At 43.9% G+C, this 15,659-nt stretch overlaps 1 protein-coding gene across 4 annotated transcripts in view; it reads right to left on the bottom strand.

Moving 5' to 3' along the window:
• Positions 1 to 1,531: 1,531 nt before the first annotated feature.
• Positions 1,532 to 15,659, bottom strand: part of DSE (dermatan sulfate epimerase) — a 31,456-nt gene continuing 17,328 nt past the window's right edge. For 2 of the 4 annotated variants that reach the window (XM_068162263.1, XM_068162262.1), the window contains exons 4-7: positions 10,107 to 10,360; positions 8,407 to 8,646; positions 6,168 to 6,375; positions 1,532 to 4,886 (exon numbers count right to left, since the gene is read on the bottom strand). In XM_068162263.1, the coding sequence (XP_068018364.1) occupies positions 3,125 to 4,886; positions 6,168 to 6,375; positions 8,407 to 8,646; positions 10,107 to 10,360 (2,464 nt within the window). In that variant the 3' untranslated portion in view covers positions 1,532 to 3,124. Of the gene's footprint in view, positions 4,887 to 6,167; positions 6,376 to 8,406; positions 8,647 to 10,106; positions 10,361 to 15,659 lie in introns of those variants that run through there. The other 2 variants (XM_068162264.1, XM_068162265.1) reach the window with 2 other exon arrangements.

Below are 15,659 nucleotides of genomic sequence, written 5' to 3'. Positions count from 1 at the left end.
AGGTTGAAGCAGTCTTCTGACACGTTTGTGAACTGTCACACAGCTCAGTGGCACCATATAAATCGTTAACAGTACTAATTCTTAGCAGAGCAGCAGCCTGAGAAGTAGCAGTGTGACTGGGAATGCACAGCTGACAGGCATTTGTGTACATTACATTGCTATTTTAAGGCATTACATTTGTTAGCAGTTTGGGGCTGAAAACAGATTCTAGTGGTTAGGAAGGAATCAGGTCTGCAAAACTAAAGCATAGCTCTGAAGGAAGGTGGGAGAGCAGTGGTACAGCCACACAAGCCTTTGCACTCATCTTCTCTTGCTCTTATTTACTGATGCTCCTGTAACACTACAGGTCCACTACAGCTCTCATTCCTGGACATGGAGGGTTCTGTAATCCAGTCCAAGTGTCCTACAGCAACCAGTAACATGAGGGCTTTACAGATCAGCCTGCACTAATGCACAGTCTGTATGTGCCACAGATAAGTCTGCATGACTCTCTAATTGTTGGCTGTGGATGAAAAGTAGTGAGTTTCTGAGAAAACACACGGTATCTTCATAGGATTAGAAAGGTTGAAGCTGTCAGGTTGTGTGGTGAAATTATGAAGCTTTAGTGAGGTAGGTCACAGAGTTAACTCATTCATAATCTCTTGAGGTCCCTTCCAACCTCTAATGTACTGTGATAATCAGCATAATCAGATCAATCACCCTGGGTAGTCAACTAAGTTGGAAGAAAACAAAGCTCAGTCTTTTTCATTTACTGTATGGTAAATGCCATACAATTCCTGTACAAATATAAGCACATTAAACCCCGAGCATTGGAATGTGCTGCCCAGGGAGGCGGTGGAGTCACTGTCCCTGGAAGTGTTCAAGAGGGGATTGGATGTGGCACTTGGTGCCATGGTCTAGTAGTCATGAGGTGTTGGGTGACAGGTTGGACTTGAGGTCTTTTCCAACCTTATTGATTCTATGATTGTATGAAAATGCTCAGAAGTGGCTCAGTAGCAGGAACCTAGTGAAAATACTCTGTTCACTGAAGGTGGTCAGATGTGGAAAGCTCATCACACTTCAACACACACATTTGCAGAAGGCTTAACAGCAGCAAAGCACGTAACAGATACCTAAATCTTAGCAGATACCTAAATCTTAACAGATACCTAAATCTTAGCCTGGAGAGGAGGAGACTCAGGGGTGACCTTATTGCTCTCTACAACTACCTGAAGGGGGGTTGTAAACAGGCAGAGGTTGGTCTCTTCTCCCAGGCAGCCAGCACCACAACAAGAGGACACAGTCTCAGGCTGCACCAGGGGAAGTTCAGGCTGGAGGTCAGGAGGAAGTTTTACACAGAGAGAGTGATTGCCCATTGGAATGGACTGCCCGGGGAGGTGGTGGAGTCGCCGTCACTGGAGGTGTTCAGGAGGAGACTTGACAGGGTGCTTGGTTGCATGGGTTAGTTGATTAGGTGGTGTTGGGTGATAGGTTGGACGTGATGATCTTGAAGGTCTCTTCCAACCTGGTCTATTCTATTCTATTCTATTCTATTCTATTCTATTCTATTCTATTCTATTCTATTCTATTCTATTCTATTCTATTCTATTCTATTCTATATGGCTGTAAGGATCACAGAATATATTTGGTTGGAAGAGACCTTCAACATCGTCTAGTCCAACCTTCCACCCAGCACTAGACAAAAGTGCGTGGTCTGAACAAAGTCCTGATGAACATCATTACTGTAATGTTTTGGGAAAATCTGTTAATCAAAGAAAAGAGCTTTTGCACAGAGACCATTCTTTTATTTAGCAAGTGTACTGGAAGAACTGTTTTTCTGTAAGACATACAGATCTACCCAATTCCATCGAGCTTCCCCTCTCTCAAACAGCTACAATGCTTTGCAATCAGTTTGATGAACAGAAGGGGATGTATATGGAAACATCACATTTATTTTTGCCATAAACCACCTGATCCTATTCACCACTAATCTCCAAATAATTGGCCCAGGGCCACCAAGAGCTTGCAGAACCCTTGCTGGTGCTTTATAGAGAACAGGCTGTTCATGCAATTTTAACTGTCCTCTGTTTCTAGCCATGTGAACAGGAAAAAGACATTAAATACTTTCTTAATACCTCTTTTTTCCACTACTGGCAATTGCTGAGGTTACCACAGGATTGGCTTTGGTTTTTCTGTCTGTATTTTACAATTGCATATGGAAGGACACCAACCTAGGGCATCATTTCCCTACTAAGGTGTGCTTCAAACAACAGAAAACTTTGTGAACCCCTGCCTTCTAAAATTGAGAATAGACCCTACAGCATTCATCCTTCTCCAGTCTACACTTGACTGAAAGATAAAGATGTGGGTGGGTTTTATTCCTGAGAATTGTGTTCTTTATACTTTTGAGCTAGCCTCATTTTTGCCTTCTGATACTGCCTGCTGGGCAGTGTGCCTCTCACTTGGCAAGTACTGACACAATCACCATTTCCTGTCGGGCCATGTTGTAAAGCATGGAAGAGATTGACATGATGATGTAAGAGTTTGCAATAATTACACAGGAGTGTCCCACACCGAAGCATTCTTTGGTTTGGCAGAGAGGAAATTCAGCCTGTTGCTAAGATCTGCCTTGCATACTTGTGATTGAATGTCCTTTTCTTAAGAGAACGTCCAGAGACATCCCTAGCAGCCTGAAACAAAAACCTCACTAAATGCAAACCCTCTTCTGTATAAAAAAGCAAGCCCTTAGAAACCAATCTACCCAGGGGGCTCTTCTCACCAAAACCAAAAGAGAATCACAACTTTATGTTACTCAACTCTGTTGACCAAAGCATAACATTCCCTCAGCAGATGTGAGGCCCCACTCAAATCACAAAGGAGGAGTACTTATTAAGTACTTCAGTTTTCTGAGCTATTCATTGCCCGCTCGACGCTTCCATTCCTTCTTGGTCTGAAACCAATCTTCCCCAAGCTGTGTTTGGAATGTTTCAGAAAAATTAAAAGAAAAATTAAAAAAAAGGAATTAAAAAAAAAAAAGAAAAAGAAAGGAAAAAAAAAAAAGATAAAACTTTGGCCCTATTAGGGTTAATGACTTTTGCATAGACATATATGACCATAAACTGGTCGACTAGTAGAGGTCTTCTTGCTAACATTGTGACTGAGAACAGGAGGAATACAGCCACAATAATATACAGCTGTCTACTAAGAGGATTGCATACAGACATCGTTGGCCGTGCAGTCTCTTGGCCTTCTGGAAGTATGTGAGCTGCATTGCTAACATGACAAAAAAGATAGCAATGTTGAGAACCAGAAAGAGGCGAGTGTAGGACGCCGATATCGATGGGGCGCTGCTTCGAGCAGTCGTCACCATCTGCGCCAGCCCTGACCGGCCCTTGATTGACAGCCCAGTTTTGTGCTTCACGTAAGTGATATCTGCAAAATCCAGAAGATCTTTCATTTCTTCATCTTCATCTACAGGTAACTCTTTCTGTGCTTGAGTCTGTGCCTTCTGCCGCACTCTTCGTTCGTTTACCTCAATTTGTGCAAATATGTCAGGCACGGCATCGACAAATTTGTAGCCTTTGGCTACTTTCCTGTTTTTCTTTGCTCTGCTGTGCTGCTGCTGCTGCCTCTGCGAGATTGCAAATATCCTATCGATGGCTTCCTCTGTTTGTCTCTTATCTGAGAACCTTAGCAGGCGCTCGGCAGTCTTCCTAAAGCTAGCTGTGTTGCGCACACGAGACAGGATCTGCTTCTCAAGCTGCTGGAAAACAGGCTTAAAATGCTGCAGGTTCCTTTCCACGATCCCTAAGTAGTCCTTCACTTCTGGCACCGTGGAGCTCCTAATGGCAGAGGCTCGGTCGAAGACAATCTTCTGGCGGTCTGCGATAACCTGTGCAAAGGCAGAGCGGGGGCTGTCCTCGACGGGCCCCAGGTAGACAGCGTAGGCGTGCTCCCCGGTGGTGACAAAAACATCCAGCTGGGGAGAATCTCCACGGGCAGTGAAGCTCTGCACGTCGACGGAGGGCCCAATGAACAGGTAAATGGCCCTGGTGACAGGGCGCCGCAGGAAGGTCGTCACGTTCACGTAGTTTGTTCCGTTGTAGGGGTAGCCTCTGGGGTACATCCTCGAGGCGATGGTGGCCTTCTCGCTGCGGCCGGTGTCATCCATCCAGTACATCTTGTATATCCCGTCCCGGTGCCGAATGAAGGCCCCGTGGACGTCGTCCACCACCGTCTCCTCAAAAGGCACATCCACATTGTGGAAGAAACTGGTCGCTGCCTCTAGAGGGCTGTCGTCTTCCAGGTGGATTTGGTCCACCAGCAGGAGAAGCTGGGGGTGGAGAAGGATGAGGTTTCTTTGCAGTTTCCTCAGCTTCAGTTTAGGGTTGTATGCACCCACTCCTTCTCCCCTGATAAAAACCACTCCGCTTCTCTCCACGGCAGCAACCACTCGTCCCTGACAGTCACCAGCCAAGTCGTGCTTGTATTTAAGCCACTTTGAGGAACAGTCTTCCGTAATCTGCCCTTCCCACGGGGAGAAGCAGCTCTTGGACACGGCAGGGGAAAACATCAGCACGTTATTAAAAAAGGTATATTTTGGCCCATACAGAGCTTCTGTTATGAAAGGTACACCGTTGGGAGCAAAAGTGAAGGAGTTCTGGTCCGGGTGTTCATGGCCAGCATTAAAGTTCCTCCAGCCCTTGATCCACTCTTTGTACTTGTTCTTATGAACAATATCATATATTGCACGTCCTCCCAGCTTTCCTGACTTGAAGGAAAGGAAAGGCCTGTTGATTTCTGCTGGCAAAGCACTTCCATAGGTCACCACTCCCCAGTCCTCAAAATAATGCAGCTTAGGAACCCCATAGTCTGGTGGAGGTACGGAGCGCAAACTTGCATCATACCTGCCAGTAAAGACAAGGAAAATGGGCTTAAAAATCACTTCGGTGATTCCATAATCAGCATCTCAAAAACTCAAAAAGCTATTCACTATTTACACCAAGGAGCAAGCTAACAATATGTTTGCTTCCTGACTGAACTAGTTGCAATGATATCATCACTGGAGGTGTTTAGGAGGAGACTGGGTGGGGCGCTTGGTGCCATGGTTTAGTTGATAAGTGTTGGATGATAGGTTGGACTTGATGATCTCAAAGGTCTCTTCCAACCTGGTTAATTCTAATTCTAATTCTAATTCTAATTCTAATTCTAATTCTAATTCTAATTCTAATTCACATACTAAACCCTGTACACATTTGCTGCCTGCTTTTTAGAGAGTAACAGCTGAAAGCATCGGCTCTACTTCTAAAGCAAGCAATCCTCCTACAGTCCAAGAAGAAGAGTACCACTAATTTCAAAGTAGACACATTTTGGTTTGCATCATAAAGCTGCAATATAAATCCTGAAGAAAGGCACGTCAGGACCAGGCTGTAAACCTAATTTTGCACTAGAAGTCAACATTTGCATCTCTTACTGATCACTTGGCCAAGAGGAGCAGATTATCTGCAGAGCTATAAACTGCATAGAACACACAGATCTCTCAGGATGTTTCTTTTCTAAGCATACCTTGCAAATTACTGTGCAACACCAACTAATAGCAGCCTTCCTACCTGGATTACTTTATTATTACTTACAGCTTTTAGAAGAAAATTATGCTTTAAATATTCACCTAATTAACTATTAAAGGACACAAGGCAATTAAAATCTGTTCAGACCAAATAAACTGAAGGATGCATGCAGGCAAATTTTCAGTCCTTTTGGAACTGCTTGTACTTTTATGAAAGCAATAGACCACGAAAGGAAAACACAAAAGCAGATGTAGGACCACACCAAGGTGGTCTCTGTAACACTGGACAAGGCTGCCCAGAGACTGTGAACTATCCTACTCTGGAAGCTTTCAAAACCCACCTGGATGCAATCCTATGCAACCTGATGTAGGTTGCATTAACAGAGGGGTTGGACTAGATCACCTGCAGAGGCCCCCTCCAAGCCCTACCATTCTATGATTCTATGAACATATATTGTGCATCTCCACCAAGCAATGAAGTCCCTGGGAGCCAGCTGACTCTCTGGGTTGCACATGGCTAGCCTGATCTCTGCTTCTACAGGACAAGCTTAAAGATAACGAGTTGTCACTAATAGCAAACAGCTGTCAGGTTCCTTTTGAGCCCACTCATTCCCTTTCATACCAGAGGAATTCAGTGTGGAGAGTGCACCACCTCTGCCCTTTGGATGGTGTCCCTGGGCCCTCCACCACTCGGTTCCTTCTGATCTGCTCTGCAAGCCAGTTCCCGCTGCCGTTGCGCATGACAAATTTGTCCAGAAACACCAGCTGGCTCTCTGGCCCGTAGAACCAGTTGTAGTTGGAATCTGCAATGGCTACAGTTCTCTGAAACCCTTGGGAGAAAGTGAAAAGAAATGTAAGAAAGGACACAGAAACGTACAGTGATGCATTTGTAGAGCACGACAGCAAAGCCAAGCAGCACTAACAGATACAAACAGAAACAGCCTTGGCAGATGATTACAGAACCACTTGTAAATGAGCCATAACCAGGTTACACAGGAGCTGCTTCCTTCTGCTGTAGCTAACATGAATACTCACCTTTCTTCTTCAGCTGTAGGCTACACACAGTCAAAATACTACAAAAAATTAGGAAGCAATGTCCCATTTACTTTCTCTCATCACTCAGATGTGGCAAAGGTAACTTTATCTTTATGGCTTTCACTTTTTCCCATGTCTGAACTATTTAAAGCAAGAACCCAGAGTTTTCCCAAAGGAAAAAAACCAAACCAAACCAATATTTAGTTTTTAACAACAACAACAATAATAATAATGATCTTCAAGCTTCACCCTGAAGCATGAAGTCACTTAGCCCTTAGGAACCTCTTCCCAGTAGATGACAAGGACTCACACGGAGTCAAAGCTGTTCTCAGCACCTTACATACACGGCTAGAGCTGAGGTTCTTAAAGTCAACAAAGTTTTTACTGTCTTTTCAATCAGGAATTTGAACACTGTAAGTTCCTCATGAATTGTCCTGCAAATAATAACAGAAAACCATCACTGAAAGCTTGTAAGGCTGCCTGAAACTAGATCTCTTTTGAAAGCCAGAAGGGATCAGCAGTATTTATGAACTTGGAAGCTATTTCATGTTTGTACACCTCCATCTTTCAGTCACAACAAGGACTTCACTCAGAGATGCTAAAATACAGTCTGAAGGACCAGAGAGAGACCAGCAAAAGAATGAAAATATTAAAGAGTTTGCAGAATTGACCCCTTAATGACATCAGACATTTCTGCTTAACTCTCACACTGAAAAACCAAACTGGTTCATGCACCCCTGCACACAGAAATCTATCATTTGAGTCAATTACATTTTCCATCTGAAAAATATTTTCATTAAAATGGGATAAAAATCTATTCTCTCAGTGGTCATCCTGCAAAACTCTCCTACACTTTGCTGATACTTCTACCCTAGTACCATCATCTTCTGTTCCTTTCACCTGCTATTCAAGCATGATGATTTTTGGCAAAGGAGGGTGAAAAAATAAATCAAAGGATATATTCTTTTTCCAAGGGAAAACCCCAGAAACAGGTCTGTTTCAAACTCTGAAAACCAGACATCAGATTCTAAACCATTGCTTTTCCTCCAAAATGTTGTTCCTATCTTTTGACTGGTTTTAAAAGTCACAGAATCACAGAATCACCAAGGTTGGAAGAGAGCTCAAAGATCACCAAGTCCAACCTGTCACCACAGACCTCATGAGTAAACCATGGCACCAAGTGCCAAGTCCAATCCCCTCTTGAACGCCTCCAGGGATGGTGACTCCACCACCTCCCTAGGCAGCACATTCCAATGGCTGACAACTCTCTCTGGGAAGAACTTTCTCCTCACCTTGAGCCTAAACATCCCCTGGTACAGCTTGAGACTGTGTCCTCTTGTTCTGCTGCTGGTTGCTTGAGAGAAGAGACCAACCCCCACCTGGCTACAACGACCCTTCAGGTAGTTGTAGACAGCAATAAAGTCTCCCCTGAGCCTCCTCTTCTCCAGGCTAAACAATCCCAGCTCCCTCAGCCTCTCCTCACAGGGCTGTGCTCCAGACCCCTTCCCAGCCTCGTTGCCCCTCTCTGGACACCTTCAAGATTCTTAATGTCCTTCTTAAACTGAGGGGCCCAGAACTGGACTCAGTTTAATGAACAATGATTTCTACTAAGCAGTGATAAACAAGGATTATTTTTCAATGGAGGATGAAAGTAAAAATCCAAGGAAAAGATTATTCAGGACAAAAAATTGTTGTCTTCAAGTATGAAATCTACTGGTGCCATGGTGGTGTTAGGTCAGTGGTTGGACTTGATCTCAGAGGTCTTTTCCAATCAAAACAATGCTATGATTCTGTTAAGATTCATCTTGGTTCACCAAATGACTTACCTGGCAGGACAGTCCTGTACATAAATGCAAAGTGCTGCTTGAGCCAGGGGTGGCTGAAGTGATTGATATCAAAGTGCCTTTGGACAAGAAACATGTACTGGAAGAGCGATCTCGTTGTGTAACTGCCATAAGCCACCCCTTCATAGAGGGAACCATCTGTCACCTCCTGCAGCAGGACCACTGACTTCTCCATGATGGCTAACACTTGCTTTGTCCACAAGTAAGCTTCCTGAAGGTAGCCTGGAAGAAAAAGACGTTGGCAAACCTCATTACAGTGACACAATAGATTATGTTATCTGTACTCCCACAATGGGATCCTCTACAGCAAGGAATCTGCAATCCAGGGCTCTAACACACAACCTAGCACGGCAGCCTCCCTGCAGTTCTAGGGTGAAAAATAAACCAGGTGTTCAAGCATAGCAAAGCAAGGTCACACGAGCAAGGAAAAGGTCAGGCTTGGCAGGGCTCTAGGCAACCTGATTTAATGGAGCATGTCCCTGCTCACTGCAGGAGGGTTGGACTAGATGACCTTTGGAGGTCCCTTCCCACCCAAACCGTTCTATGACACTGTGATTCTTTTGCTAGTAACATTGGGATTATGCTGTCTATCTTAAGAGGGAAATGTCCTTAACGCATTCAGGACATGCACAAAAGGAAGAGCCAGGCCAAGACTATTGCATTTCCAGTTAAAGCTTTATGAAAACAAAGTTTGGTTCCCACTAGAGGGCTCCCCCACTGCAGACAGTCTGCTCGGTCATTTTGTGCTGGCATGATCTCCAGCGGGGCAAGGAGTTTAAAAGTACAAAGAAGTTTACTTTTGAGCTGCAGTTAAGTGGTATTCTACCAACACATGCTCTGTTTTGACACATGCTTCATTCTACTGACACTTTCATGTCTGTTGTACAACAATGTGTGAGGAGACCATGTGCATTGCTCTTTACTGATTCTCTGCTCTGAAAGACCTTGCCTGGAAATCTGGACTGGACAGGGTAAACATGAGGACTTTTTATTCTTGCAAAGGGTGAGGTCAGAATTTCAGATTCATTTAAGATGATCATTAAGATAATCCAAGGGCTGGAACACCTCTGCTATGAGGATAGGCTGAGGGAACTGTGCTTGTTCAGCCTAGAGAAGAGAAACCTTTGGGCGCACATTAGAGCTGCCTTCCAATACCTGAAGGGATCCTACAGGAAGGCTGGAGAGGGACTTTTCACAAGGGTGTCTAGAGACAGGACAAGGGGCAATGCTTTTAAGCTGAGGGAGAGTAAGTTTAGACTAGATCTTAGGAAGTTCTTCAGTACAAGGGTGGTGAGACTCTGGAATAGGCTGCCCAGGGAGCTTGTGGGTGCCTCCTCTCTGGGGGTGTTCAAGCCCAGGTGGGATGAGACCTTCAGTAGCCAAGTCTACTTGAGAGATGTCCCTGCCCATGGCAGTGAGGTTGGAGTAGATGATCCCTGAGATCACTTCCAACCTAAGCCATCCTATGATAAGAAAATTTCTATACACAGGTGTATATGCATATGTGCCTTGTACACCTGCCCACAGGCTTTTCTCTGCTCAGGAAATAAAAAGCAGCAAAAGAGCAAACCTACTCCTGCTGTACTCTCAAAAGCATTTCTACAGCTTCCTGAACTCTGCTGCATAAATGGCTGATTGAGTTGATACACTTCAGAAAAACATTCCTATGGTTTAGAACATACCTTGATTCATCAGAACCAGGCTTCCAGCCAGCAGGGCCACACAGTTGGTAGGCTGGTGGTTGTGGAGGTACTGGAAGCCCCATCCACGTCTGTATGATGTTTCGTACATATATCCCGAGGCATTGGCAATTACCTCAAGAAATCTCTCCTGTTGAGTCTTGCTAAGATAGCTGTACAAGAAGTCATATGCAGTGGCAAAACCAATTAAGGAGTGAGCAAGAGGGACCTCATCCCATGGGGCATCCTTCACTAGCCTGTCAACAAAGAAAAATGTCTATTAATGGAGTTCCACCTACTGATTTTTCTCTGTTGCCATACCGTGAGCTGGGTATGACTTAATGTCTCCACCGGTGAAGTCAGGCAGTTCATGTTGAATTTTAACACAGTACTAAGCTACTTACCACATCTCTGAGACCATTGTTTCTCCTGCCCTAGGTATGGACAACATTAACCTTCAAAGCTCATTAATTTTGTTAAAAGATTAAGCTGTTAAGTGTTGCAACATTCAGGGGTTTGCTTGGAGAAACAGATATGCAGAATATTGATAGAACAGACACAGGATCTATTTATCTGAGGCAAGGTTCACACCATTTTGGTGAGAAGGTAATATCCCATGGTTTATGCTCCTCCAAAATTCTTTTTCTTTCTCAAAGGAGCCTAATGTTGATAGATTCCTTGAAGGTGGCTATGAGACTTTAAAGTAAGTATAGTAAAATAATTCACTATGCTGTTTCTTCATCTCCCAAATGCATTCAAGGATACAAGTAAAGATGAAGTTTCAAATGCAGTACTGCATTAAATTCTATAATATGGGAATGCATGTCAGTCTCTGTGGCACTTTAGATGAAATAGAAAGCACTCTTCTAGCAAAGGAAGTGCTAAACCACAGAATATTACAGGTTGGTAGGGAGAGACCTCAAAAGCTCATTCTGTACAACCCCCCTGCCAGAGCAGGAACACATCCAGGTGGGTTTTGAATGTCTGCAGAGAGGGAGACCTCACAACCTCTCTGGGCAGCCTGCTCCAGGGCTCTGTCACCCTCACAATGAAAAAGGCTTTCTGCATGTTCACATGGAACCTCTTCTGCTCCAGCTTGAACCCATTGCCCCATGTCCTGTCATTATACATCACTGAGCAGAACCTGGCTCTATCCTCCCAACACTGCCTTTCATATCTGTATATAATGAGGGCACCTCTCAGTCTCCTCCAAGCTAAAGAGACCAAGCTTCCTCACTGCATTTAGGTGGTTGACTCCTTCAAAAACATCATCCCAACCTTTCAGTGTAAAAAGAACCTATGTCAGGCATCCTAAGCCTACACACCGGCATAGTTACCCACCCTGGGTTAGGCAGAGTGATTTTGTCACAACTTCCCTGAGACTGTAATTCTGTATGGTAAGTCTTGTATAGAATTTAAGGCAGGAGAAGGCACAGAATTGGACAGAATTTAAGGCAGAGAAGAGAAAATTAAAGACCATGATTTAAAGATCCTAATTTCTAAACATACAAACCCAAGGTCAACATCTGCTCATCAAATGAGGCTCTCTTGAAGCACTAACTCTTAAGATGGTATAAATCAGTGGACCTCCATGAACCACATTTTGGAACTCAGCAGTGTACACCAAACAATGTGGAACATGGTTCACAAGAATAATGGTCAAGTAGCAAGCACGAAATGCTTTTTGTATCTGAATTACACCCTCATTTTTCACATGGATCTCCAGTGTCACATCTGGTAAACAGCCTGGCTGATAAACCGTGGGAAAGCCTGGTACACCATAGGCCTGCACTGAACATAGTGGGTTAAAAAAAAGGAGAGTTTTCAGGGCTAGCTATTAACTACAGTGCTCTGAAATAGTAAAGAAAAATGCTCTGTATTTAGATTGAGACTCTTGAATGTGTCCAGAGAAGGGCAATGAGGCTGGGGAGAGGCCTGGAGCACAGCCCTGTGAGGAGAGGCTGAGGGAGCTGGGGTTGCTTAGCCTGGAGAAGAGGAGGCTCAGGGGTGACCTCATTGCTGTATACAACTACCTGAAGGGAGGTTGTAGCCAGGTGAGGGTTGGTCTCTTCTCCCAGGCAAGCAGCACCAGAACAAGAGGACACAGTCTCAAGCTGTGCCAGGGGAGGTTTAGGCTGGATGTTAGGAAGAAATTCTTCATAGAGAGAGTGATTGGCCATTGGAATGTGCTGCTCACGGAGGCAGTGGAGTCGCCACCACTGCAGGTGTTTAGGAAGAGACTTGATGGGGTGCTTGGTGCCATGGTTTAGTTGATTAGATGGTGTTGGATGAGGGGTTGGATATGATGATCTCAAAGGTCTCTTCCAACCTGTTTCTATTCTATTCTATTCTATTCTATTCTATTCTATTCTATTCTATTCTATTCTATTCTATTCTATTCTATTCCATTCCATTCTATCCCATTCCATTCCATTCCATTCCATTCCATTCCATTCCATTCCATTCCATTCCATTCCATTCCATTCCATTCCATTCCATTCCAAAAAGTACTGAACTTGTTTGCTGCCCAGTGATGACAATCCATAAAAATCCAGTGTCTGGGATGTTCTTTTAAGTTCTCTTCATGTGTGTCATGTGAAATATTTTTGTTACTTTATATTAAACATTTAAGAGCTTAGTAGAAATCCTCCACTAATAAACTGGAGAAATAAAGGCATCATGGATCATGGTGGTATTCCTGGCTAAGAAGTGTGCTGAGAATTTTAGCATGGTGCAATGTGATTATCTGCTTTAGACTAGCCACCTTCTACATTGGATCTGAAGAGGGGGGAGGTTAAGACTGAGTTCTTCAGTTGTCAGTCTATGATGCTAAGAACCATCACACATACACTGCATTGTTTGAGGCTTAGACCACCTTCACTAAATGCAGTTTCATGTCTAATGTCATGTGTGGCACTTCAGGACATGGTGGTGGTGGGTTGAGGGTTGGACTTGATGACTTTAGTGATCTCTTCCAGCCTTAATGATTTCATGATTCTGTCTCACTTGTGTAACATTTTGGATGGGAAGTAAAAATCAGTAATACCACCACAGCCAAGAAAAATTATGGCACAGTTACCACAACTTCTCCATTTCTTGACAACACTCCTAAAGCTGCTCATGTCTCTTTCCTCAGTAGAAAGGTCTTGCTGTATTTTTCTCTTACTGCTCTCTACTACTAACTACTTCCTTAATGAAACCAGAAGTATTGGCATTTGTCTAAGAAATATAAGCCAAGTGGGATAAACCCACTGTGTGCCCAGCTCAGGGCAGGATTTAAATCAAACTCCCCTGCTTAAGTGAGTTCCCTGATCATCACCTTCCCTTCACTTTGTGTACAGCTCTTTACAACAAATTGAAGGAAAATAACAGGCTCTAACCTGACAAACAGAGCACCTTTCCAGGCAGTGTGAGATCTGATTTCCCTCCTCTGTGTTAACACAGCATCACTGCACACAAAATGAAGCATTAAGCACATCCTGACACATATATTACACAAGTAATCCACATCCTGGAGTTTAATGCTCCAAACTTTCCCATGACAAATTACTTACTGCTGAGTGACTCTTGGAGACTGAGGGCAAATGAAGCTAATGACTGAAGGAAACAGGCCAGCACTGACTCCCCAGCGCTGAACATCTCTCTCTCTCTCACTGGGTGGATGCAAAGGGAATGAGTCAGGGCTCTTTTCTAAAGGCTTACAGGTGAAAATTAGTTCAAGGACTGCCCTTCAGTGCATTTGCATGCAATCTATCTTAGACATGGCAGCTAGCTAGCAGCATGGCTGAGTTTAATGCACAGTGAATGACAAGTGTGAAATGCATGTGTGGCACGGAAGGGGTCCTGGAGTCAACTCTGCAGTTGTACAGTCTTCCTAGTGGCAATGCCCTGGCACTCCACGGACATTTGCTGTTATTCTGGCCCCCTTCTGGGGGAAGGAGACAAAGCTTTAAACCTCCTGTCAGGCAAAGGACAGAAATAGCCACCTGTGGCCAGAAAGATTAGACATACCAAGAAGGAACATATCTTTCAAGGGGAATGAGACCACCACCATGTCTTTTATAAACTAGATTCAATTTTCAGTATTCTTCTCAAAAAACCTCCAAATGAAAGTATCTTCTTGTGCTCAAATGAAATATTCCCTTCACTAATGGAACAACATCTTCCAATTTTTGTCTTGGAAAGGGAAAAAAACCCAACCAAAATAGGTGAAAAGATCTGTTTCATCCACAACAACCTCTCAGCTTTCACCCTTTCTGCATTTCTCTGGTCGGCTGCCAGAACTAAACCCTTATTATCTGCACAACTTAAGTGTTCACTCATTTGCAACAACAAAAACGTTAAGAATAAAAAATGGCCTTGAAAAACCGAGGATTTATGTTTCCTGTGTCCAAATGTAAACCAAACTCGCCCCTATCTCTTCACCACTCATGTTTCAACAGCAGCCACTCCGCTGCGCCTGTCCTCGCTGCAGCTCGGTTCATGGGAAGACAGGCAAAGGAGTGCTGACAGGCAAAGGGCTGCACAAAAGGCAACACACTGACAGTATTTTTCAGAAGTTTCAAGAGCTTACTATAAAAGGAGGTTTGTACTGTTGAGGAGGCAACTAAAACTTTACTCTCTTGGAAACCATCATCTACTTTCGATTCTTTTTCTGTTTCCCCACAGGTCTACAATCATCATTCTGCTTCCCCTGAAGCTTCTTTCAGATCCTCTTCCCGGTTTTGGCTTTGATCACCAGAGTCCTTTTCACACTGGGCTCACTCTTAGTATCAATCATGATCCCTCTGTGTTGACACATTAATAAACAAGAACTGAGTCTGTTTTAGTAGCTCTCAGTGGCATATTAAGCAGACAGAGCCATTTAGTTCTGTTATGATTTCAACACATCGCCTCCACTGGCTCTTTTCTAGCAAAGCTCTATACCAGGCATGCCACAAAGTGAGCTCCCTGTAGCTACCACAGAACTTCAGTGCCAATTTGTCTCCTACAGATCCTATCAGCTGAAAAGGAAGGCACAGAGAAGCTCTTCAAAATCCAGCTAGCTGGCCATTGAATTTCACAGTCAGGCACAGTTTATTTTCAAATGCCAGGTATGAAAAAGACACAAACAGCAGGAGGCTTTGATATTTCACTCACTAACATAATATACATTCCAGATACCAAATTCATCCTCCTACTCTTCTTTTTCTTCCTCCCTGCAGGAGCCTGTATCTCAGCAACCCCCCCAAATTCTTTTCTACTAACTTCTATGCCACAGCCTTATAAAACCCTCCTAAGTTTTCTTTGCATGTGACTGCTGGCTGCTTATTGGGAGTCAAACAGATGTTCTAAATTTGTGGTGTCAGCACAGAGATTCGCTTGATTTCAGCTAGGCACATGTGAATTGATTTGAGTTCGACATTTGTCTGCACATTCAATTATTGTGTTGATGTGTTTTTACTTTGTAATCCATACAGTTCAACACTCAGAAGTATCTGGATACGAACAGCAACAGTCCTATTGCATGCCCCAATACTTGGTGCCATGGTCTAGTCATGGGGTCTGTGTTGATGG

The sequence above is a fragment of the Melanerpes formicivorus genome, unplaced genomic scaffold (genome assembly GCF_026170545.1).
Source record: "Melanerpes formicivorus ecotype bairdi unplaced genomic scaffold, bMelFor1.0.p_v2 SCAF_63, whole genome shotgun sequence".
In the NCBI taxonomy this organism is placed as follows: Eukaryota; Metazoa; Chordata; class Aves; order Piciformes; family Picidae; genus Melanerpes; species Melanerpes formicivorus.
Note: the sequence above shows the minus strand (reverse complement) of the source record. Positions and strands in the feature narration are given on the sequence as shown.